The sequence below is a fragment of the Podarcis muralis genome, chromosome 6 (genome assembly GCF_964188315.1).
Source record: "Podarcis muralis chromosome 6, rPodMur119.hap1.1, whole genome shotgun sequence".
In the NCBI taxonomy this organism is placed as follows: Eukaryota; Metazoa; Chordata; class Lepidosauria; order Squamata; family Lacertidae; genus Podarcis; species Podarcis muralis.
In genome coordinates, this window is record NC_135660.1 from 35451906 (window position 1) to 35477081 (window position 25176).

The 25176-nt window shown below is 43.5% G+C and overlaps 1 protein-coding gene across 2 annotated transcripts in view; it reads left to right on the forward strand.

The window, feature by feature from the left end:
• Positions 1–25176, forward strand: part of SNED1 (sushi, nidogen and EGF like domains 1) — a 75351-nt gene that overhangs the window by 7839 nt on the left and 42336 nt on the right. Inside the window, exons 2-4 of one of the 2 annotated variants that reach the window (XM_028730979.2) lie at positions 19754–20041; positions 20913–21053; positions 23147–23309. In XM_028730979.2, the coding sequence (XP_028586812.2) occupies positions 19754–20041; positions 20913–21053; positions 23147–23309 (592 nt within the window). Of the gene's footprint in view, positions 1–19753; positions 20042–20912; positions 21084–23146; positions 23310–25176 lie in introns of those variants that run through there. The other variant, XM_077929957.1, reaches the window with a different exon arrangement.

Sequence of the window (25176 nt, forward strand, 5' to 3'; positions counted from 1 at the left end):
ACTCAGGGCTGATTTCTTTAAGAATGGATGCGTTTGATCTTCTTGCAGTCCATGGGACTCTCAAGAGTCTTCTCCAGCACCATAATTCAAAAGCATCGATTCTTTGGCGATCAAGGTATCAGCTAGGGGAACCCAAAGTTTTACAGACGTACAAACAATATTTAGAAATAAAGCCCTAAAACAGAGGAGGAGAACTACAAAACAGACCTAGTGCGGACTGAGCATGCTCTACAGCCATAGAATGCTGACCGACTGGTTGGTAAAAACAGAAAATGAGGTGGGAGAGAGAACAAAATAGGGTATTGTGGAGGAAGGCATGGACCCACTTTTTCTCCCCTTAGTTCCCTGTACTGCTGCAGTTGTGGCAGGAGATGAGAGAGAAAAAGTCTACATGGTCTGGCTTCCCACAGCAGTGGCAGTGGGGTGGGGCTAAAGGAGAGAAATAAGCTTTGGGTGTCAGTACCCTGTAAGGAGAGAGGGAGCACAATTTGGGCAATCTATAAGGGGAGGGTTGTTAACGGACGGGGTTGGCAAGGGCTTGGGGGGTAGGCATGGGTGGCAAGCAGTGTTAGCAGCAGCACAGCCCCTAGTACTTTAGTAATGTCAAACAAGGAGTGTCAGTGCAGGTGCTAGACTGCAATAAAAAACAACCCTACACTGCCATGATGTGGGAAGGGGTTTGAATGAGGCAGAGATCTCTCTGTCCACCTCAAAACAGCTCCAGTGGCCTCTGCCCAGAGAGTGGCACCACCAACATGCTCTGTGTGGCCACAGTAGATAGGGTTAGGCTTATTCTGCCTTTGTGTCAAAAGTTCAAGAAATGATAATGTTCACAGGCTCAAGCATGATGCATTTGGGGAGGCTGAACCCCTTCCCAGATGTCACCCTAAGCTCCTTTCAGGAATAGGTGATGGAGTAGGTATTGGAATAGGACTGGGGAGACTCAGCACCAGATTCCTACTTGGCTATGAAGCTCACTGAATGACCAAGCTCACTTGAATGACTTTCTCTCCCCCCCCCCCTCTCACATACATGGTTGTAGTGAAGATAAACTGGAGGTGGGGGGGCATGTGTTGTTCTTTAAACTGACTGGACAACAAATGTGACAATAGGTACAATTACTAAATAAAATGTATCCCATTCTCAATTGCTGGAGACAGGTAAGGGACCAAAGCACAGTTCTGGCAATTTGGGTGGTAAGTGAGGGGACACTCTTTCTGCTTCCAAAGGATTAGTCCTCATTGTTTGTTGAAGGTTCTACACATGAAGCAGAAACGTATCTCACCAGAGTCAAGAATGGGCAAATGATTAAACATACAAAAGCTCATTTTGCTCTTCTGCCAGTTTGTACACTTAATCTAGGAAACAGTGCCTTACAAACAACGGTGATTGCATTCAACAATGAATGTGGGAGAGAAAAGGTCAAGCCAGGACAGTGCAAACGACTTGCAGAAGAAAGTAGAAGGCGTAAGCGGATGCTAGTTGCAGGATTTCCATAGAAATGTCTTTGGCTTCCCACAACATCACAAGAAAGATCCAATGATGAAAAGCCTGTATGCGGATAGAACATTGGATAGTTCATTATATCAGGGGTGGGCAACTTATAAGTTACAAAGGGCTACACTGGAAGTACATAATTAGCAAGGGCTGTGTTTAATTTGCACATTTGAATATAATTAATGAGCAACTCGGCATTGGTAAGACCTCATCCGGAATATGGTGTTCAGTTCTTGGGCTCTAATGCCTAGAAAAGAATTGACAACTGCAGAAGTATTTGGAGAAGACCAATGTTGATGAGGAAAAGACCAAATGAAGGGAGTGTGTTTCTGTAGAAATGGAGGTTGGGTGGAATGTATGGGTGAGTTGTATGAGGTTGATGGTTTTTGAAATTTTCAGTGTGTCACAATAAGAGGCATAGTTTCTTGAAAGGACAAGAGACACAATGATTTTATGCAAAGACAGATTGTGGTTCAACATTATGAAGGTTTTGAAATGGCCTTTCTTGGTGATCTCAGGAAGAAGCAGGCCAGGCATCTGGTAGGGATGCTTCAAATTATCCCTTTGTCACGTTTGTGTCCCACACTTTCCCTCTCAAAAGCCCAAGGAGTTGCACATGAAGTTCTTGTTTTTATTCCTGTAGCAGCTCTCTAAGATAGGTTGGGTTAGGACACTATGACTTCACCAACACCACCCAGTAAATTTCATGGCTGGGTGGGATTCGAGCCTGTGTTCTGCACATTGAACCCCTGCCCTGTAGTTCTTATGCAACACTGGTTCTTGCAGGGACAGAGGCTGAGCTAACAGAACTACCAGTATTATTCTGTCCTTGCTCACAACTGGGGTTAGTTCTCATATGCAGCAGATGTGGTGGTAAACATGTTTCTAGATTGTACCACTTTAGACTGTAGGGTTTATGTGATATGAATGCTTCCCCATTTAAACCAGTGGTAGCTAGTCCAATGTTGAGGGCTTGATGCTTGCCCTCCACACAGGTTTTTTTCTGCCCCCTACCCCCAAGACCCTACTGAATTTGGCAGTGGCAACTATAATAATAAAAGTACACGCAGCACAGGGGTGGACAGAAAACTTTTAAACTCCAGCACCCTGTTGGCATGTAAATCACCCCCTCCCCAGTCATCAGTTTGATTGTTTAATGAGCAGTGAGGGGGTTCTACCCCCCTTCAGTTCATGTAAGGTTAGGCCACATCCATTGTTGACATGCAACCCTTGAAGGCTTAGCAAAGAGTGAATGCAGCCTTTAGCCAAAAAAAAAGTGAGCCACACACCCCTACTTAAACAATATAAAAAGCTGAGCTACATACAGAAGATGAATCATAGAACCATAGAATTGTAGAGCTGGAAGGAGAAAGCCAGACTAGAACCATACACTCTTGGCATCTAGCTTTCTAGGAAATATGTTTTTCCCACTTTGCCTTTACCTTCTATGAGGAGCTACTGTGGAGGGTGCTGGAATCAAGCAGGAACCACAGGCAGATTCTGTTCCCTCCCCACTCCACTCCACTCATGAAAATCTTCCAGTGGCCATTGTTAACTTTTTGGTTCCTACTGAGATTTGCATGTGTGTGTGTGTTTTTCTTAGCCTGCAGTGTATCTTAAAGGTCAGTAAAACATACTGTAGTTGGTTTGACTTGTTTATACGATGCAGTTGGATAGACATGTTAAAAACATTACTAGTTATTTAAACGAGAGGAGAAGCCAAGGGTTTATTGATCCATGAAAGCATTTGCTTTTACTAAGAAGTGAAGCCAGTCAGTCTTTATTTTTTATTTTTTATTTAGTATATGGGCAGTTCTTCAGAAGAAACTTTGCTACTTTGAAACAGCAAAATATCATATATGTTCAAACCAATCTGATGCTTCTGATTAATGGGGGAAAGGAAAAGTGGGACATTCTGGGATCAAATCAGAAACTGAGATGGCTTCTGTAAATCCAGGACTGTCCCTGGAAAATAGGAGGGTCTGCAATAATTCTAATTTTAAGATATTGCACGCAAGAATCATATTATGTTGAGATAATGCTTGTGTTCTTAGCTCCATGCTTATACTCACTCCATGCTTATACTCACTGCTGAGTATAATACTAACATGCTTATATTTAAGCTCCATGCTTATACTCACTGCTGTGACTGTCAGTGCCCTTTTCCCACCTTAGGCAATCACCACAATCACCAACTTAGTTTGTGCTACTGTGAGCCAATAGCTGCTGTACCTCATGGTATTTATTCTTCCTGTGTGCATCCCATTCTAAAGATCTACCCAAATTCTTGCTCTTTATGTTTTTCTTCAGCCAGCACCCCTTTGTCACGTCCAAGTTCACTAACTGTTTATGCAACAATATCTGTGTTGTACTAGCTGGCTGTTGCCACTCTATACAATATGTCTGGGAGCTGCTTTGAACTTCCATTTGTAGTTATTTTACTGGCAATCTTTCATCTTCTTTTACATTTGGCTTCTGGGAGCATCAAAGTCTTTTGTAATGTTTTGGTTCATATCCTGCCAGTGACAATCAATTATTCCCATGTTTGCTGTCATTCATATTCTGTCATAAGGTTCCCAAGCGATATGTACTTGCAGCTCTTTGTGAATAATTGTAGACCACAAACATGACGACTGTGTACTGAATGTACAGAAAGTCTGCTCTGCAAAATTTGAACTTCCAGTAAATATTATTGTTGACCTAAAATAGTGGATTTGGGAGGCACTTCCCAAAAGCTTGCCACATGTATTAATCTGGCAGCAAAGAAGTGGGAGCATTTTTGCAGCCAAAACCTTACAGCAGTTCTCCGTTCTGAGTGGCAAGCCCGTTGCTGTGAGTTTTGATATTCACACCAGCAAACTTATAAGTGTGGATTGCATGCATATGTCTTTAAATATCTGTGTTCATGCATCTGGGAACCCTAAGTGGGCAAACAGTTTCTCTTAAATTTTGAAACAGGGTTTATGTTTAAAAATGATTTGGCATGGCAAGCACAGAAATGAAAACTCTGCTCTAACGTGCTCTCTCATTTTAAAACAGATACAGTACAGTGATGATGTTGCATAAATTTTTGAGATGCTGCAAGATTTGAGGGGTGTGTGTTCAGGGACAGGGGTTTCCCTTGATATTCATGTGGGGACATCCATGCTGGAAATGAGTTTTTCCCCAGTCTTATTTTCTAAAATGGAAGGTGCTGATGTCCAACCCCATCTGGAAGCTGAGCCTCTAATCCATCTCTGGGGAACCTGTGGTCCTCCAGATGGTGTTGGCTCCAATTCCCTTCATCCTTGACCATTGACTGATGGCTGGGGCTGATGAAAGTTGGAGTCCAACGTCACCTGGAGGGCTGCAGATTTCCCATCTCTGCTGTAATACTAATAGCATAAGGATTCAAGGCAGCTTCTCAGTGGTGAAAGACAAAAAGTCACATACTTGAGCCCAAACCTCATGTGATGTTGGAGATCAGAGGTTGTGGGATACACAGTATTAAATGAATAAATACACCCCCCAATATTAAGCTGTTCCCTGTGTTGACTTCTCTTACTTGTAAAAGTTACAGTTTTGTATATTCGTCCTTATAATGCCAGCAGGAACCTACAAGCAAATAAAACCTTTCTGCCTTGTTATAGTTGGACTAATAACACTAAGGTAGGTTGATGAACTTTTTCTTAAAATACAGCACAGCTTTAGAAACCAAACTCAAATCACATTTGTTTGACATGCAGATCTCAAAATTCAGCCTTGACCTGCAGGGAGCAGCTGTTTTTGCTCTACGCTCTCCCTTTTTTTTTTTTTTTGTTGCTTAAGGAAGACTTTTACATGCTCATAATGGTACGAGGTGAAAAGAGAACTCTCCCCCCTGCCCCCCACATTCCTGGTTTTGGCAGAATCTATACTTGAAAATTCCTTAATCTAAAAAATGCTCAAACGTATCCACACACCCCTCACTTCTCTCATCTTTGCTTCACCAGTTTAATTCTTCCCTTTGTTACCCTAATGTGTTGGGGTGTAGTTTTGTAGCTTGTAATAGTATTATGTAATAATTTTATAATCCACCTGAGATCCTGCCCAGCATATGGTTTTGGAGAAGAGTTGTGTACTGTTTTCCTTTTCATTGCTTATTGTTAGCGAGGGTTGGGTGTTTTTGGGTTTTTTTTAATCAGTAAAATCACACAGCCCTCCTGCATACGTCGCCCCCACCCAGACCACACTGGCTGAGCTCCAATCTCTACAGAATGGCTGTAAAATGCTCCTATCCTTTGTAACAGAGCCAGACTTTTAGTGGGTTGCCTTTGGCAGTGCTGTAAAAGGCAACACCAAGTGCAAGGCAAAGATGAGTCAGGCTGAGAAAGGCTCCACTAGATAGATTTTCTTGGTGCAGTAAAGGCTTTCTTCCTCGTGGAACATGAAAAGGGCTAGCAGGGAGGCTAGAATCTCAACCACCACCCCTCCTCCTCAAATCCTATCCGAAAATGTGTGTGTCCGTCCTCTGCCTTGCCTCCCAGGTCACACAGCTGGTCCCTGTCACTGATAAGGACTTGTTCCTGGCACTGGAAATGCTAGCAGTTGTCCTCTTTCACACAAGGAGGTAATTGAACAAATCCTTTAGCAACATCACACATGCACACTTGGCACTCCAGTCTGCCTCTCTTCTGCCCTCTTCCAGTATGGAATGTGGAAGGGGGCTCCTTTTCAACATGGTGCTTGCAAGTGGCGGAGTGAATGGGCATATGTTTTAAATCCAAATCCTCCCCAGTTCTGAGTGATTTTATCACCACCATGGGCAAAATATTTAAAAACCAACTCCTTTCTTGGTTGTTGCTCCAAAACTTTCATTATGAGAAGGGGACATTGACAGCGATAGCATTTATGCATTGCTTGTGAAAGGTCCCAGGTGCAGCTCTTCGTATCACCTGGTAAAAAGGATTGTTACCAGCTGATAGGAAATATCTTTGTCAGGGATCCTGCAGAGCTTTTTGCCAGCCAGAGTAGACTGCACCAGCTTAGATGAGCAAATTGTCTGGCTTAATATAAGTTGGCTTCCTATATTTCGGAATCTTCCAACCCTATGTTGGCTCATTGATCTTGTCAGGCCCAGTTCCCGTCTCCCACACTCTCCAACATTCCAGCAAGATAGTTTTTTGTCTTCTACTGCCATTTTCCAGCGCCTGCCCATGGCCAGGACTATACATGCTCTGTGTGTGTGTAATTCTAAACATTAAGTACAGCCAGTGGTAATGGTTGCAAAGCTCAAGCAGTTTTGAGCTCTGTTTCTAGGCTCCTCTTGTGAGGAATCTGAATAGGTTTCCATTTTGTGCAGCAGAGAGCGGGGGGGGGGGGGGGGCAGGCACCTTAAATATATGTGTAAGATTTCCAGGTCCATGGCAAATGCCATCTGCAACATTTGTCTTTTAGAAAATGAAAAACCAAAAATGTGATAACTGCTGCTGGGTAGCTAGTAATACTGCATATCATTTTGCACAGTGTGTTTGACATTTTTATTAATTCCCACAAAAACTAGAAAAACACACACACAAAATGGGATTTCTTTATTCTTTTGCTGCCGCTGGGACAATAAAGGCATTAGTGACCGTGGATTTCCATAGTGTCTGAGAGGACTCTCTCTTGGCATGCCTATCTCTAGTGCTGTGGGACAAAGCTCAAACGAAAGAGAAATCTGCACAGGTAGGTGGAGCATGGTGCACACAACTTAGAGTATTTGAGAAGCTAAGCTTGGATAATAACTCTTATGTCTCTAGCCTCTAGCTACTTATATCTTTAAGAATATTATCCTGAATATTGGATTAACAGCAAAGCAGCAGATTGTAGAAATATGAGGCGCCAACTAGTGCAGCAATTCCTTTCATGGCAGGAGATGAATGTACTTCTCCCGTTTTCACAGGTATTAACAGCAAAAGGTTTAAGCTTCAGTTTCCATTCGTGCATTATTTCAGAGCTGACCCCTACAGCCTGCATTTCATATGTTCTCCATAGCAATGTTTTATTTGGCAGCGACCACATGGGGAGGACTCGAGGGAACCAGAATGCACTAAAACAAAATAGCTTGATGCATGGGTCCTTTGGGAAGAGATGGGTGTAACTTTAAAGGAGGTTTTCCCTCATTAGCATACTGAACTCTGGTTTCTGCTGCTGGCTGCGGTGGAAAAGACTATGTGAACGGCCTACGTCTTGGCTAAGGCTCCCTTTCCTCACAAACTTCAGAGGTGAATGTGCGGGGAATAAGCATAGCTTTTTCTAGTGGGCCGAATTGACACCATTGCAGTTGTGCTCTGTGCTGAAGAGGGAGTCCTGAGATTTTACCTGAAGATATGGTCAAGTCACTTCCCTCAAAAGCTTGTTGCTTATATTCCATGCTATGATAAGGTGATTTGAAGTGTAAGATTTAAAGGAACCTTTCCTGGGGTGTCCCCACACACCCTAAAAAAAATGCTTTGTTGACATAAACCTACCTGTTTTACAAGGAAGGACAGTGCTTCAAGAGAGCCCAGCACAGCAAAAGCCCTGACAATCAGCTGGGATCAGTTGCACTATGGGAGTCCCTATAGTGCAACTGAGGGGGCAGAAGGAAGCTACTTGGACTCAAAGCACTTTAAATCCAAGCCACTTTCTGTGGAAAGAAATGAAAGATATTACATTTTAAAACAGCGTGTATTTCTTTCCCTTTCCAGAGGAAGCAGTTTGTATTCAGTGCACTGGAGAAAGCACTTTGAATACATCTTATTTCTCTGCAGAGAGGAAAGTGCCCCATCTTTAGGAGCATTTCCCCCTCTGTGTGGACAACCAATGATCATCTGATGAGTGGTTACAGGGAGGCTATGTGAAGGCATGCTCCAAGGACCAATCAGCTGGTTGGCGCTGAAAGATCTTCAAAGGAGGCTACCTTAACTGCTGCTCAGCACTTCCAGTACCTTTCTATGGAGATGTGTTTTCATCGCCAAATACATCCACTTGTCAGCCTCCAGGGGGCAGGAGAAATAAGGCCTGCCTGGTGGATTCACTTCCCTAGCCTTTTTTTAAGATGCTCAGCTGATGAAATTAAAGCCTAGTTTATAAACTTGGCTTAACAGTACATGTGAACCAGGTTACTTTTCTATTGCTGGGGTTGAAGTAAGATTCAGCTGCCAGTCGAATGAGCTTCTATATGGTGAATGACATTGGAGAGCAGCATTTTGTCAGCCTTGGGCAACAAAATGTATTGGGTCAGCTATGGTTCTGGAGGCTTCTGGCCTGTTTGGGATTAGCACCCACCAAACACATTGATCTGTATGAGTTCTTAGAAGCATAAGAATATCTACAGCTCAAAGTTGTCAGTCCTTGGTTTCATGTTGGATTTGCAGTACCACTGCAGTCCTATACAGTGGTACCTCTGGTTATGAACTTAATTCATTCCAGAGGTCCGTTCTTAACCTGAAACCTTTCTTAACCTGAGGTACCACTTTAGCTAATGGGTCTCCCGCTGTCACTGCACCGCTGGCGCGCGATTTCTGTTCTCTTCCTGAGCTAAAGTTCTTAACCCGAGGTACTACTTCCAGGTTAGCGGAGTCTGTAACCCGAAGTGTTTGTAACCCGAGGTGTTTGTAACCCCAGGTACCACTGTACACATTTACCTAGGTGCAGCACTCATTGAATTCAGTGGGACTTACTTCTGGGTAGACATGCATGTGGTTGTGCTCTATGAGACAAATTGCAAAGAGGTAGCTGTGTTAAGGCATGCAACAAAAAATAAAAGGGCCTATGACACTTGAAAAAATTTGTGGCTGATGCATCTAGCAAAAGTGTCTTACAGGCTTATTGCTGTAATACATTTGTTAGTGTTTAAGGTGCCATAGTCCGAACATTCCAAAGCACCACTTGTTTTTTGTTTGTTGTTTTCCACTAAAGGAAAATCAGTACAACCTTATGGGGGGGGCGGGAGGTCTTTAGAGTTTTCAAATGGATCCTCTGCTGCCAATTGTTTGAGCTATTGAAGAACTGTGTTTTTGAGTTTTCTTAAATGTCAGCCACTAGAGAAGGGCACCACATGTTTCCGAGCATGTTAAGCTGATGTTTACTTTTTGTTTCCCCTGTCCTCCCCCACCCCACAACTCCCTCGTGAGTGTTAATAAGCTGCAGGGTTCACCCAGAAGATTGTGCTGTTCTTTGCACCACTGTATGAAGCTTGGGAATGTTCTATTTTTATCTTTAAAGACATTGGCCAGGATGTGACAAAAGCTCATCTGGAATAAGTAAAGATTTTTTTTTTCCAATTGTGGGGCTGTGACTTTTCCAGATAAAGAGAAAACTTCTAACTGTAAATGAGAGAGGCCCATTGCTCTGTAAGAACACCAACTGCCCTTTTTGCTAAAGTGGATTATGTTTCTCGCATGAGATACATGGGTGGTGTCCAGATTGGCACATATGTTTGTGGGTGCGTTACTTTTTGGATTTCTTCTTTGGGGGTTAGGTATTATTTGGCTTGGGAGCTTTTTTTCCCCCCTTCGTGATGTTTCTGGGTTTAATTTAGATTTTCTCCTAATTGTTTTGCTTTCATGTGTTGTGTTTATCATTTTCCTGCTCAGTTTCTTTTTTAGATTCCGAAAACAGTTTCTGCATGAGTGCATCATCCATGACATATATGTCATCAGCAGGTGGCTCTGACAAATGGCAACAATTAGAAATGGGGCGCTCTCTGGGAAAACTTGTGAACCCCCTTCCTGGTGTGGCTTCCCGCAATATCTGCAAAGTGTGGATCTTGTGATTCATATACCTCTACTCTGTACATACATGGAGTGCATCTGCATTTAATTTAGGAATGTGCATTTTCAAACAGAATCTAGATGCAATGGCTTTCAAAAATAGTTATTTATAAATTGGAAGCCACATCTTAAAGACTTTCTTCAGCCAACTCTCCTAAAATATAAATGACAAGAGCATCTCCAGATGAGTCCCACTCTAGAGTTTGCCTTGAATGTGCACATGGCTAGTGAGGAATGCAGATGTTATCCCCTAAAGAAAGGTATAGTTTGGAACAAACAAGAGGGAGTTCTTTATAATGCCATAGATGCATGTACAGTCTCTCGCCATGTGAAATGGAAGCTGTTGGGCTACATGGGATAATAGTTGGATTGAGTAAATGTGCAGTGTATGCCCCTAGGTGATCCTAGGCTATCTCCAACTTCAGCTGAGTGTGCTTAAGCTACATTCCTAAGCACATTTGTGTGGAAGTACCTGCTGCTAGAGCTTATTTCCAATGAAGTGCACTTAGGACTGAAGTTTTAGTTTGTCATTTAAAACTGTGAAGGATGAAGAGAGACATCAGAAGGTGCCTATCTGGAGACGCTGCGGATTCCGTCAGGGATATTCTGCATGCAAACCAGATGCTCTACTACTGAGTTGCATCCTTTCCCCTTTGAACTTATATCCTTCCATATTTTGACTTGGTATCTCTTAAGTTCCCCTGTATATGCATATAGAACTGATTTCCGCCCATGACTATGGGCAAGGAATGAATGAGCCATCTTGTGAATGCATGAGCCTTTCCTGAACCCCAGCTTTGCAGCAGTGGCAAATAAAACTACTCCCTGCATTATCTGTTGTAGTCAGAGGACAAGGCTTGGTAAAAGGTAAAGGTAAAGGTACCCCTGCCCATACGGGCCAGTCTTGCCAGACTCTAGGGTTGTGCGCTCATCTCACTCTATAGGCCGGGAGCCAGCGCTGTCCGCAGACACTTCCGGGTCACGTGGCCAGCGTGACAAGCTGCATCTGGCGAGCCAGCGCAGCACACGGAACGCCGTTTACCTTCCCACTGGTAAGCGGTCCCTATTTATCTACTTGCACCCGGGAGTGCTTTTAAACTGCTAGGTTGGCAGGCGCTGGGACCGAACGACGGGAGCGCACCCCGCCGCGGGGATTCGAACCGCCGACCTTTCGATCGGCAAGTCCTAGGCGCTGAGGCTTTAACCCACAGCGCCACCCGTGTCCCCCTTGGTAGAACATTCTAATAACTCAAGACATGCAAAGCATTTTCAAATGACAAACTAAAAACTCAAGCCTCCTTTTAAAGTAAACGCCACTGAAATCAGCAGCGCTTACTTCCATGTAAATGTGCTGAGGCTCTCAGTGGCTGTTTGCTGTGACATCCTCGTTTTGTTTTGTTTTCTGTGGACATGCTCCTGGCATCTAAATAACCTGGATTGCTTTGAAAAATCCCAACTAGCTTTAGGCAGCTCTTTCTGAAAATCTTGGCCTCTGCTTCATCCCATATTGCTTTAATAATAGGAAGAATGTTCCCATGTGGACATTAAAAGGTTACTAAGAATTTATGAAACAGTAATCTTATTCCCCTTAGTCATGGCAATAACTCAACATGTGTTTACACAGAAGGGTTTGCCTCATACAAAATGCTGACCTGAGGGGTTGCTATACCAAATTCTTCAGCAATATGCTCCGGTAAGCTCTAGCCCTAGCATCAAGAACATGTAGAGGTTAGAGGGGTTTTTTTTGTTTTTCATTCTCCCTGCAACCCAGCTGGGAAACAAAGCAACAGTGAACTGCAATGTGTGAAAAAATTCTTGGGCTTACAACCTTTTTTCAGGAAAAGTGTATGTTGATCAGTTTGAGTAGGAATGTCAAAAAGGGTCACAAGCAGTGTGAATTTGTTAACTTTTGAGGTGGTTTTGCAATCCTTCTCTTACAGAGGTTTTTGAGCAATATAGAACAAAACCTCTGTTGCTTGCTGGTGAGGTTATTCAACACTTATTTTAACCATCTGGATGCAGGGCCCGTTAATATTTGGCATCTATGAATTTCAGTTAGCAAATCTAGAGGTTCTCTGGGCTAGTCATAAGAATTCTTAAACCACTTTAAGAATCCCAGAGAATTCTGGGAACTGTAGAATTCTGGGTACTGTAAGTCTGTGAGGTCAGCACTCTTGATAAACTTCAGTTCCCATGATTCTTTGGGGGAAGGCATGACAGTTAAAGTGATATAAGAGTGCTTTAGATGTAATATGTGGATGTGACACAAGGGGCCATGTGTGTAGGCTGCCCTAGGTGTGCATGCTTTGTGTACATTACTTAGGCTGTGTACAAAGTTTCAAGCTTTGAAGTGCTATTGTTTCAGGATTCCTAGAAGCAGTTTTGTAGACATCACTGCAAGTGTCCATACCTGTATGCCATGCAGCCCACTTGAGGAGTTGTTAAATCATTGTCATCCGTACACACAGATGGCATGTCCTCTTCCACTAGTGTGCATTGGTATCATTGCTCCCTTCCCTATCAATGCCCACCTCACTCCAAATAAATAAATAAATTCAATCCTTCAAGTTTATTGATATACCAAAATTCTGGTAGCAGAAAAGGGATAGGTTTTGAAAACTAGGAAACATGTTTTAACCCCCATCAGCAGTCTAAGCATTAGGTTATGTGATCTGACTTACTATAATTTATTAACTTTGACCTATTAACTTTAACTTTTCTTAGCAGAAACTTTTTGTGATAAGATTGCTCTCAAAGCTCTTAAACTCCATCTTATGTAGAACTTCATTGGGATTTATTTGCATGAAAATATGTTTGATAAGCTGCCATACTCTCAGATGCATCCATAATTGAAACTGCCTTATTTTCCTTGCAAGAATTGGAGATACATACCTGGTACGAGTGGTAATCCTTTTTGAGTGGAGAAACAGGCCGTGTTAGGGCGTTGTAGGGTCATTTAAACAGACTTTTGATACATGAAATAATAAGGGCTAAAAACCTCTTGTTTTCCTTGTAAATGAATCTCCTTTCAGTTACATTCCTGCCCATTGTTCACCCTCCACCACCAACCATGAATCCTATTCCTCTACTATAAAAACTGAAAAACAACAAAAGCTCGTTGTCTTTCAGTGCCTTACATGATTTTGTTCCAATTATAAATTTGACAGGGCCAGTCTGATGAACTAATCCCAATGGGATTCCATTTTTGTTTTGAGTCATAAGATGTACAGTGGTACCTCGGGTTACAAATGCTTCAGGTTACAGGCGCTTCAGGTTACAGACTCCGCTAACCTGGAAGGTAGTACCTCGGGTTAAGAACTTTACTTCAGGATGAGAACAGAAATTGTGTGGCGGCTGCGCAGCAGCAGTGGGAAGCCCCATTAGCTAAAGTGGTATCTCAGGTTAAGAACAGTTTCAAGTTAAGAACGGACCTCCAGAACAAATTAAGTTCTTAACCACAGGTACCACTGTAGTCTTAACATCTGTCCAATTGATGCTCATAAATTGTGCCAGAAGTGATATTGGCGCTTCCATCTTTTGCCTATGACAGTTCCATTTCTTTGAGCCAAAATGGTTCCTTCCTTACAATGTTTGATAAAATCTCTCATGACCTCAATGACTTCTAAGAAGAATACACTTGTATGTTGTCTCATTACTTCAGAGCTCCCTCTCTGTCTCTCTGCCATCCAGACTGCAGGTAAGCCCTGCTTGGGTGCTCAGACTACTTGTGTAAGGAAACATGCAAGGGGAAGTCCACTGCCAAGTCCCATTCCCTCTCAGTCAGTTTTGATCCTTCCATAAGCTTGAGGGGGACACTGCTGTATTGTACTTAATGCTGGGCTCTCTAAGCAATTTGGAAGCCCTGAATTTCCAGGGTTCTGAATCATGTGGTGAGTCTCTACAAGTAGAGGTGACTCCGTCCTTCAGACCTTCACCCTCAAATTCATTGTGGATGGTAAACTCAATGAAGGTGATGCACCAGAGGTTGTAGGCTTACCAGCATGCATCCCTTCTGCTCCTTTTGTGCTTCCTTACCTGAATTCAGTTTGGGCTTCGTACATGTACAGCAAGGGTGGGGAACCTTTTGCAGCTCAAGGGCCACATTCCCATCCATATAATCTTCTGGGGGCCACATCCCAGTAGTGGAAAGGGCCAGGATCAAAAGTGGGTGGCGCAGCACATGTTAACTTACTCACACATCCTTCTCAAGACTCCTTCTTGGCAAGCAAGAAACATTATCAAAGACACATTCTAACCAGACACAACATCCAAAGAAGGACCAGTGTAGGATGTGCCATGGTAATGGAAGTGTGTCTGCGAAGGGTTGTGTTGCCTGGAGAGAGTTCCAAGCATGGGCATAGCCAGGATTTATTTGGGGGGAGGCTTTTTATGTTGGGGGGCAGAACTGAGTTATTTGCAATGCAATTGGTCAGTTAAGTATTTTTATTTATTTACTTGATTGGGGGGTGGCAGCTGCCCCCCTGCACCTCCCTGGCCACATCCATGCTTCCAAGGGCCAGACAGAAAAGTCTGGACGACTGCATTTGGCCTTCAGACCTGAGGTTCTCCATCCCTGGTGTATAGCAAAGTTAAGAACCAAGTCTACATGGTGAAAGGGTGACTTTGCAGACTTTGGAAGAATGTTTAGGCATTCGTAGAATTCACCCATGCTGGGCCTGTGTGTGGGAAGTAGCTTTGTTAAGGCTGTGGCAAGCTAGTCCACAACTGAATGGCATGGAGTTGAGAGCCAATGAGACATGATTGTTCTCACTGCTGAGCTAGAACAAAATACCTAGGATTTTGGTGGGGTGTTGAACTCTCCTAACTTGTGCGTGTTTTATTGCTTTTTTATTCTTTTGTTCGTGCATTCTGTTGCAAAGTTTTATGCTGCCCTTCTGGTGAAAAAGCACCAGCATTTAAAATTTAAATATCAGGACAGAAATATATTAAATAATCAACCAAGGAGACAGCATCAGGTGTTAATATCAAGCATAAATATTATCTGCCTCATCAAATAAAATCCTGCCAGAGCAAAATGGGTCTTTTGTGTCCATGCTTCACAGGACAAGTGTTTCATAATCAAGGTGGACCCCTTTCTCATCCCATTCATCTTTGCTTCCACCCAAGGTGAGATACAGAGGTCCCTCTTTAGGAGCAGGCAGGATGATTTGGGAAGAGACAGCCCCCAAGCCTAAGGTCTCCTGATCTAAACCATTTAGGGCTGATGATCACCAACACTTTGGCTTATGCTGGAAACCAGATTGGTAACCAGTGCAGCTGCTGCAGAATGGCGTCATATGATCTCAAAGCAATATATTTGTAGCTGCGTTCTAAACCTGCTGAAGCTTCCAAAGATTTTCAAACATTAGCCCTATGTAGAGCATACTAGATGTATTATCTGTGGTTCCTGTAGTTGCATCTAACATCAAAAGCCTTATGACACAAGTACAAGAATTAGGACTGCAGTGTGTGCCTACTCAGAAGTAACTCCTACTGAGTTCCATGGGGCTTACTCCCAGGTAAGTGTGACTAGGATTGCAGCCTTAAGCAATTACCTGGTTAAAGATTTTTTTCAAAAAAAATATTGTAGTCCCCTAAGAAAACAAAAACAAAAAATGTTTAAATACCGTTTATAAAAACTTCCAACAGTGGTGCATCTAGGGCTGGATATCAGGGACCGGGTTCAGGGATCTGCAGTCCAAATGACTGCCCAGGGGGCAATAAATGATAGGGCAGTTCTTGAGCTGGCATGGACGTGCCAGGGTCAGCCAAGGGTGTGGCCAGGCATGTATATGGTCACAAACGCTCATTTTTATTTTTATTTACTTTTAAAATACTTTAAGCATTTCTACAACACTAGCAAATGTGCTTAGCATTAAGGAAGCAGAAACAAACCCTGTTTTATTCCTGTAGCCATGGCGATGCTATGTCTTAAGCGAGTTCAAAATGTGAATTCACATATGCTCAGTGTGTGTGTGTGTGTGTGTGTGTGTGTGTGTAAAATGGTAGGCAAACTGCTTTTTCAGTTACTTTTTGCTGTATCAGAAATGTAGAGCCTGGAATGGAGATGGTGGTTTGGGAGGGAAATGACATATTAACTGTGTGTTTCACAACTGAAATAATACACATGGTTGTTTAAGCCCCAACCTTGTCATAAGGCCATCAAATCCAGGGTCTAATATTACCTACCTATGATGTCCAGAGCATTGTCTTTGAGAGAGGCATCCTCTCTTTTTTCTCGCATAGGAGGGAATGCCTCTTCTAAGAAGATGACTGCTATTGCTGAGCTTAAGCAGTCATGCATTCCTCCAGTCAATAGAGGGCAGGGTTAATACTAACAGATAGGGAAGATGCAGTTTATGGTTTCCATCCTAACACCTAAGCTCAGCACCTGCCTCCTCTGCGTTTTCTCTCTCCTCCTGCACAAAGCAGCCATGAAACTACCTCTCACGATTGTAGGCTTAGAATCCAAAGCCATCCAAGTCCATATGAAGTAACTGTTAAGTAAAGAACCATTTTTTCCCTTGACCTATGGGACTCTGTGCATTTTTTTTTATCCTATTAAGCAATGCTAATGATGTGTGGATCAGACAGACGATGGGTGGTGAGTTAGCTCCTGCTTCCAAACTATTTTTACTCTGCTAAATATATATATATACATACATACATACATACATACACACACACACACACACACACACACACATTATAAGTCAACAACTTTAAGAAACATATTAGCAATAACACATGTGTTCCCCTAACAAAATTAATGATTCTTGCTTCAGAATGATTATTTTTCACTCATATGCATATTAAATTGATGAATTGACTAAAACTCCTATTATTAATTGACCAAGTGTCAGATCCAGGCTTAGCCGTGCTTAAAACATGACAAATTGATTTCAATGGGTCAACTCTAATGATGGCTAAGTTTGCATCTAGTGCTAGGGTTTTATAATTGGATGGTAGCCCCAAGAGGAAATTAATGTTGGTCAGCTGGAGCTGGTCCTTATTGAGACTGCTTCTGGTGGCCAACCAATGCTCTTCAAGGTGCTCCTCTTCCAAAGCAGAGCACATGCAGGTTTTATGTTGCCTGCGTTAATCTGCCTTCAATCTGTTTTACATCTGCAGAGGCACTGGACTCTACCTTCACTTTCCTGTGCTCTGCTGTACAATGATGCTGTGATTCCCAGGCCCTGCTTAGATTCCAAGCCCATGACTGGCCACTCACGCATATACACAAAGCATTATTTGAATTCAGAGTTTGCTCACCAGAGTGAAACAGCCTCCTCTCCTCACCTCCCCGCCTCCCAATGTCACACCTGCATCTCAGACCACATTCCATCCACAAACAAGGCTTTAGCTTCTTTCCCCAGCAGAATTTTCCTGCTCCTTTCTGTACAGGCCAGAGTTCAGAAGGTTTGTGGTTTCTTCTCATTCCAGAGAAGTGAGTGATCCTTGTGTGCACATGGAACACGAAGGAGTCACCAAGCCAGAGGGGGCTTCCTGGGGGTGGGGGGCAAAGGACTAACTTGGGCTTGGGTTTCTCTTGTGAAATGCTCCTTTCGGTGGTAAGCAAGGCACCGCTTGCAAAAAAACCAAAAAATGTTGGCATGCTGCACATGGGGGCTCATTATTACTAATTCCCTGCCTGCTTTGGAAAATGCTACGGTAAAGAGAAAGCTGTCGACAAATGCTTTGCAGCATAGCCTAGCCAAACTCAATGGAACTTGTGGTTTAACTTAGGAACCCTCTAGTTTCTAGTCTTAGAATTGTCCTTGCCAACTTTGGAGTCAAAACTCTGCTGCTTGACCAGAGAGGTACACACTACAGAAACCATAATATGCTTAATTTACCAGATGATTAACCGAACCAACAATGTGCAATATACGAATAAAAACAAATCTGAATCAGCAGCAAGATGGATGCCTTAGGTGACACAATTTGAAAGGGACAATAAGGATATCGTCTCCAAAGCTGCTGTGGGACCAGTTTTGCACAGAGGAGCCCACATCAAGACTGCAGTGGCTGCAGTTAAAGCTTAATACCTTGCATGAAGGCATCTGCAAAGCAAATTGCCCCTAGAGCAGGGGTGGGGAAGCTGTGGCCTTCCAGAAATTGCTGGACTGCAGCTCCTATCACCCCTGGCCATTGACCATGCCAGCTTGAGCTGATAGAAGTTGGAGCCCAGCATCCGTAGGGATGCAGCTTCACATGATACAATCAGAGTCATTCAGTAGTGAGGGAAGGAGCAAAAAGGAGCAAGAGACCTTTTTCAATCTGGTTCTTCAAAAAAAATGCCCCTCCAACCCAATTGGGACATAACCAAAATCGATCAACTGTGATCTGGCTGTGGGCCCAGAAAAATGCATGTGATAATCACCCTTCTTGAACTGCAGCAGTTCAGAATGAAGGCAAGAGATTGCATGATCAAATGCTCCCTGCCCCATTGAAATCTTAGCAGGCTGAGGAATATGATTCCATTCCAGGTAGTTTTTTAAGCAGTCAAATATGCAGTCAACACTAGCATACTGAACTGTAAAGTCAAATGAGGGCTCTGCTGGATTACTTCTCTGAATGTGTAGATTGATCCCGGTTCTTCCTTTTTCATGTGGAAAATTCTATCTATTACTACCCTGCCTCCTGCATCTGTTGCATCAGTCACAAATGTTGCAGGCTCAGGATATGATATTAATCAACAATGGTGCATAAATGGGGTGAAACAGTCCAGCGTAGTAAGGAAGGAGGGATGACATCCTGCCCGCAAGGGTTTTGATTTTAAGAGTGGTGTCTCTCCTGCTCCAGGAGAGCTGCTTGTGTATATATACCCCAGTGTCTTTACCTTGACCAAAGAGGCAATAAATAACCTCCTCCATCTCCTAGTCCCTTCAGAATAAACCCTTTTGCCTCTTTAACATGAGGAAGTGAATAGTAAGTCCTGCTGCCTTGTGAGGTGAGTGACCCAAACGAACTGCACCCTGTTTGTTCAAATCACTGTGGCTGCCACAGTTTTCTCAGCTGTTCCTCCTTCCTTTGGCCCATCTCCGGCAGGAGAACAGGGCATGACTTGTTCTGCCTCCTTTCTCAAACCCCTTGGCCATGGCTCTCAAGCCCTCATGTGCAGCAAGCAAGTGGCAGGGGTGGAGAGAGTGGGAAGGGGGAGGGGTGTTTGAAAGGAGAGGCAGTTCCCTGGATTATTTTTTTGGCACACAGTTTCTCATCTACAAGGCTAGGAGGGGGAACACGTACTTAGAAAAAGAAAACTTTCTAAAGTGGGCTTGTCTTGTGGGGCAGATCCTTCCTGAATTTTTCTGCCGTCTCTGCATCCTTTTTTTATAATCACCAGTGGAAGGCATGCAAGAGAACAAGCAACCTTCAGGCATAGCAATGTTTCTACCCACTGCAGAAAGTTAGGGCCCACAAGTTCAATTTAATTCAAATCCCCTGATTGTTTACCCTTTTTCCTTTTCCACCATGCCTCACTTTTTTCTCCTGTCTAGGTCAACAACAATGGAATCATTTCCTTTTTGAAAGAAGTGTCTCAGTTTACACCAGTGGCTTTCCCCATCTCCAATGACCGGCGTGTGGTTGCTGCTTTCTGGGCGGACGTAGATAACCGGCGTGCAGGGCAAGTGCATTACCGGGAAACTAAGGACCAAGCCATTTTGATGAGGGCCACTAAGGACATCCGGCAATATTTCCCAGAATTCCCGCAGTTCTCTGCCCAATGGGTATTCGTGGCCACTTGGTACCAGGTCACCTTTTTTGGAGGAAACTCGCTTTCTCCGGTAAGTGGCGAAGGATGTTGGTGTTGGGTACTGGATAAGGGGGTTATTTTCCATAGTGCATATTGGGGTAACCGATGTGGTCGAATTACAACTCACATAATCCTTGACCATGCTGTCTGGGACTTACGAGAGCTGTAACCCAACAACTTCCAGAGGGCACTATGTATACAGTGGTACCTCGGGTTACAGATACTTCAGGTTACATTCACTTCAGGTTACAGACTCCGCTAACCTAGAAATATTACCTCGGGTTAAGAACTTTGCTTCAGGATGAGAACAGAAATCGTGCTCTGGCGGCAGCGGGAGGCCCCATTAGCTAAAGTGGTGCTTCAGGTTAAGAACGGACCTCCGGAACGAATTAAGTACTTAACCCGAGGTACCACTGTATTCTATTTCATGTTTTACAGTTGCAAACTACAATGTGTAATTAGCTGCTGAAGCAGTTAAACTTTTATTTATTTCAAACATTTACATTCCACCTTTCTGCTATGTAAGCCTTCATGACAGATAAAAAAACATTGTGAGGCGGGGATTTGTTACACAATCCAGTAACAAAAAGAATGAGTTTTAAAGACTAAAACTTTAAAAGTAAAAAATCATAATAGCAGGTACAAGAGCCCAAACAGAAAGCATGTTGGAGAGTGGCAAAACTATTAAAAACCTGGAATGCCCTTGCTGAAAATTCAGGCTCAGACCTTCTACCTCTTCCTGTAGTTAAATTCTGTAGAAGGCACGTCCTATGGTCTGAGAAGGGATTAAGAACCATTGTGGCTGACTTTCCAGATAAACAGTCTGGCTCTGATAACTAATTCTGCAGTTTATTGTGACATTTTCATTGCGGCTTTTGCGGTGCTGTTCTTTTCTCTTTCAGGTTAACACCTTCCAAATAGTCCTCATCACCGACGGCATGCTGTCCTTCACTATCTTCAACTACGAGTCCATCACCTGGACCACTGGAATGCATGCCAGCAGTGGAGGAGACTCAGCTGGCCTGGGAGGCATTGCGGCCCAGGTAGACTCCATGGTCACACCTTGCAAGCAAGTCTTCTTTCTAATACATGGCGTGCATTTTTCCAGACAGTAGTATTGAAATAGCAAGGCAATATTTCCTCAGCCCCAATTTCTCTCTCTTACTCTCTCTTCAAAGCCATATAGAGAGATAGAGCAACCACAGCTCTTTACATTGGCCAGTACCTCATGGTTCCTTCCCATCACAACCTCAGACTCTTTAAAGAGCCACCCAGCAGAGGCTGCAGCAAGTACAGCCTCCCTTTGGTATCCCCCCCCCCCCAATTCTGGTGTGCTGTTTTCTTTCTTTTAACTAGTGGCTGTTCAGATGTGTGAATTTACCACTAATTGATGATCTGTGCTTGGCTGGCTGCCGGCTCTCATCTGAGCGTCTCCGGTAGGCAGGAAATTGCAGGTGTAAAGGAAATGGACCCATTTTCAATCCCAGAAATTCAGAAGTGCAGGCTTTTTATGACTGTAAACAGAGCAGTAACCGCATGCTTTGGAATACTGTACAGTGCTTCAGGAACACCCTGCCCCAGTCCAGCCAAAGCAAGAGAGAGAGAGAGAGAGAGAGAGAGAGAGAGAGAGAGAGAGAGAGAGAAAGTTGAAAAGTTTTTCACCAGGCTTGTGACCAAGTTTGCAAAAACGTGCTGCTGTAACTCGCAAGGCGATAGAGTGCCTCGGCACGAGCACCTCACGGCTCAGCATGGCAAAGGCTTCTGCTTGGCTAGAGCTAGCAAATCTGTTCTCGTTTCACGGAAAGGAGCGAGAGTGTCCAAGATTCTCTTGGATTCACCCTGTGCAGATGAATGAGGATGAAAATAGGCTCAGCGTTCTGTGTGCGTTCCAGCAAGTGAGTCATGGATGTGTGGGGATTGCTGAGGCTTTATGGTGCCAAGAGCCATTTGGGAGAAGGGTTGCAATAAGTAGATCATCCAATCCCTCTCCCTGTCACCTTTTTTTTCTTTTTCCTTTTAATGCTGACAGTTCCTCATGTGTCATAGCCAAGACCTTTAATCATAGCTGACATGCAAAACAGTTACAGGATGCCTTCGAGGATCCTTGACTGCTCAGATGTTCTGAAAGCAACTGAAATCGAGGCTCCATTGTGATGGGTGCCCTGGAGAAAGAATGCTTGCCTCAAAGCAGCCTTGCAAATAAGTTGGTCGCCCACAAAAATGTGTACTAACTGCCAGCGAACATTAGTCATTTATGGCCTGTAAAGAAAGAGTGAACCAGCTTCCGTAAACTTTCCTCGTATGCTGGCCACAGATAAATTATCTTCATCACAGGTGATCAGGCAAATGGTTGTTTACATGGCTGCTCAAAGAAATTGCATTCTGAATATATTTATTACATTTATGTAATAAATATATTTATTACATTTATGTCCCAACTTCTTTTTATTTCCTGTGGAAATAAAGGTGGCGCACCTAGGGGAAAGGAAACGGAGGGAAGTCAGGAGGTTAAAGAGAACCTCCGAAAGATATTTTCTTTTTTCTTTCTCTTTCTTTTTCTTCTCTTCTTTCTCTTTCTTTGCTTCCCTTTACTTTTATTTCACTTTTTTATGTTGGATATTTTATATCTTTAATTCTGCTTGATGGAAAATAATTGTCGAAGTTGAAATTATAATACCAATAAAATTTTATTTACATACATACATAGGGTTCTCCCATTCAGGCACTGATCAGACACAAGCCTGCATGTTTGCTGCATCATGGGCCTTCAGACCATAGTCCTAGATCTTGCATGATAGGGAAGGAATGGGAAAAGACGTCCAGGTCCTGGAAGGAATTCTTTTCCAGGAAGGCAAAGTGGGGCCATCTTAGCAAACTGCTGCCCCCCCCCCCCATCAGGGACTGGAAGAGTTGTTGTGCTGGGGGGCGCACTGCCTCTGATCCAAAGCAGGAAATTTTCAGGTGGGAAGTGGTTGTAGCAGTAACCAATATGCAGAGGAATGCTTCCCTTCCTTGTGTTCTTGCAGTCCATTCTTCTGCAGGGCACTGGGGGGGAAGAGAGAAGTCCCTTGCCTATCCCCACAGCTGCCCTGCTTTCCCCAGCGAGAGGTTTCACTCTCTGCCCTTCTCTTCCTAGGCAGGTTTCAATGCCGGTGATGGAAAGCGGTATTTTAACATCCCCGGATCCCGCACTGATGACATTGTCGACGTGGAGATGACGACAAATGTGGGTATCCCCGGGCGCTGGGTGTTCAGAATCGATGATGCCCAGGTGCAAGTGGGGGGCTGCAACAACACAAGTAAGAGGACAGCAGTTAGGTTTATTTAACCAAACCAATTCTTCCATCCCTTCTCTTTGTCCCTGTGAAAATCCCAGCGCTTATGAAAGAAAGGCAGCTGGGGTAGTTTGGGTGGGGCAAGTGGAAGCCCTGTTTTCCTCTGTGCATAAATATGGCCAGCAGGACATGGGAAGCACTGGTGGAGGAGCCATGTTCAAGCTGCAATTTGGGAGGATATGACTGTATTGCTGCATGAAACCAAGAGCGCGTCTCTGGCTGCTGGAGAGCTGTGATGTCTTTTGCCACTGCCGGCTCAAGATTTAGAATGAGGCAAGGGGAGAACCTGGAGATAAATGAATGTAGGATTATGTGTAAAATGGGCCTCCAGGCTTAGAACTGCAAGCTTTAAATGGTAGATGCTCTCTGAATGGTTGGTCAGTCATGGAGTTGATTGGTCATAGAGTAAATAAGTGCAATCCTAGACATGTCTACTCAAAAGTAATTCCGTTGGGGGTACTCCCAGCTAAGTGTGTGTAGGATTGCAGCCCTAGTTTAATTGGGGTGGGCCAATTTCAAATCATGAGACCGAGTTAAGGTCATGCATGTTTGGTTTTCAGCTACTTTGGTGTTACCATAATATGCAATGAAAAGCAAAATATGAAAGATGGCCTTGCCTTTTAACAGTAACTGGAATTTCAAATGTATCTCCCAACTTTCTTTGTATCATACACTTCTTCATTGCCAGAGTACTTTATAGCTGTTTTGCCTGTGCATGTGTGTGTGGTGTTGCTGTTTTGCATATCTGCTATTTAATATTGTAAGAATGGGAAAATTCTTAATAAAAAAATTGCGAGAGAAAGTACACTTTTAAGACTCTAAGGGCTTGTGTACATCAGAGTTTACTGTGTGTTTGTGTTCTCATTTAATTTGTGTAGTCCACATGATGTTACCCTCCAACAATACCAGTCGTGATGCTTTCCCCCTGCAAATCTAAATTTACCCAATATGGGGATAATCTGTTAAATTGGGGAAAATCAGGCTCCAAACTTCTCCACGTGGGGTTGCAGCAATTTGTGTGTGTGTGTGTGTGTGTGTGTGTGTGTGTGTGTGTTTGGGTGGGTGAATCAATCATCACTGCCAGTTCCCTTACCACACCCGCTACTGTGTTTTCTGGCATCACTTGTCAGTATTTCTGGCACACTCCGGATGGGGGGTGATGATGATGGTCCTTCAGATGTGCACAAAGCTAGAAAACTACACAAGCAAATTTACAATTGCTTGACCGTGTGCCTTTGCTCACTTCCTGGGTAGGTACATGTGCATCTGTGCATGTGCCCTGTCGGTACTTAATTGGCATAATGGAACCTACAAGTTGAAAGGTAGGAACAGGAAAGACCAAAATTTCTCCATGTATGCAAATTTAGATATGGGTAGCTGCAGACTCCTCCAGTTTAATTTGAATGAGAAGAAGAAGAAGAAGAAGAGTTTGGATTTGATATCCCGCCTTTCACTCCCCTTCAGGAGTCTCAAAGCGGCTAACAATCTCCTTTCCCTTCCTCCCCCACAACAAACACTCTGTGAGGTGAGTGGGGCTGAGAGACTTCAGAGAAGTGTGACTGGCCCAAGGTCACCCAGCAGCTGCATGAGGAAAAAGTGGATTACTTTACCTTTAATGCTCAAATGTGGAGAGGCTTTAAAATGCATAAAATATCACATTTCAGCTCTGTGATCAGTTAGTGTAATCCTAGTAGAGATGTCTCTGCCACCATTTGCTTCTTTGGACTGCAGAAGGAAGATGCTGCTAGGTTCTACTAGAAATGTTGCCATTTGCAAATCTGTTCCACAGGGCTCATAAAATACCTCTCTACAAATTGGTGAGGAGCCTAAA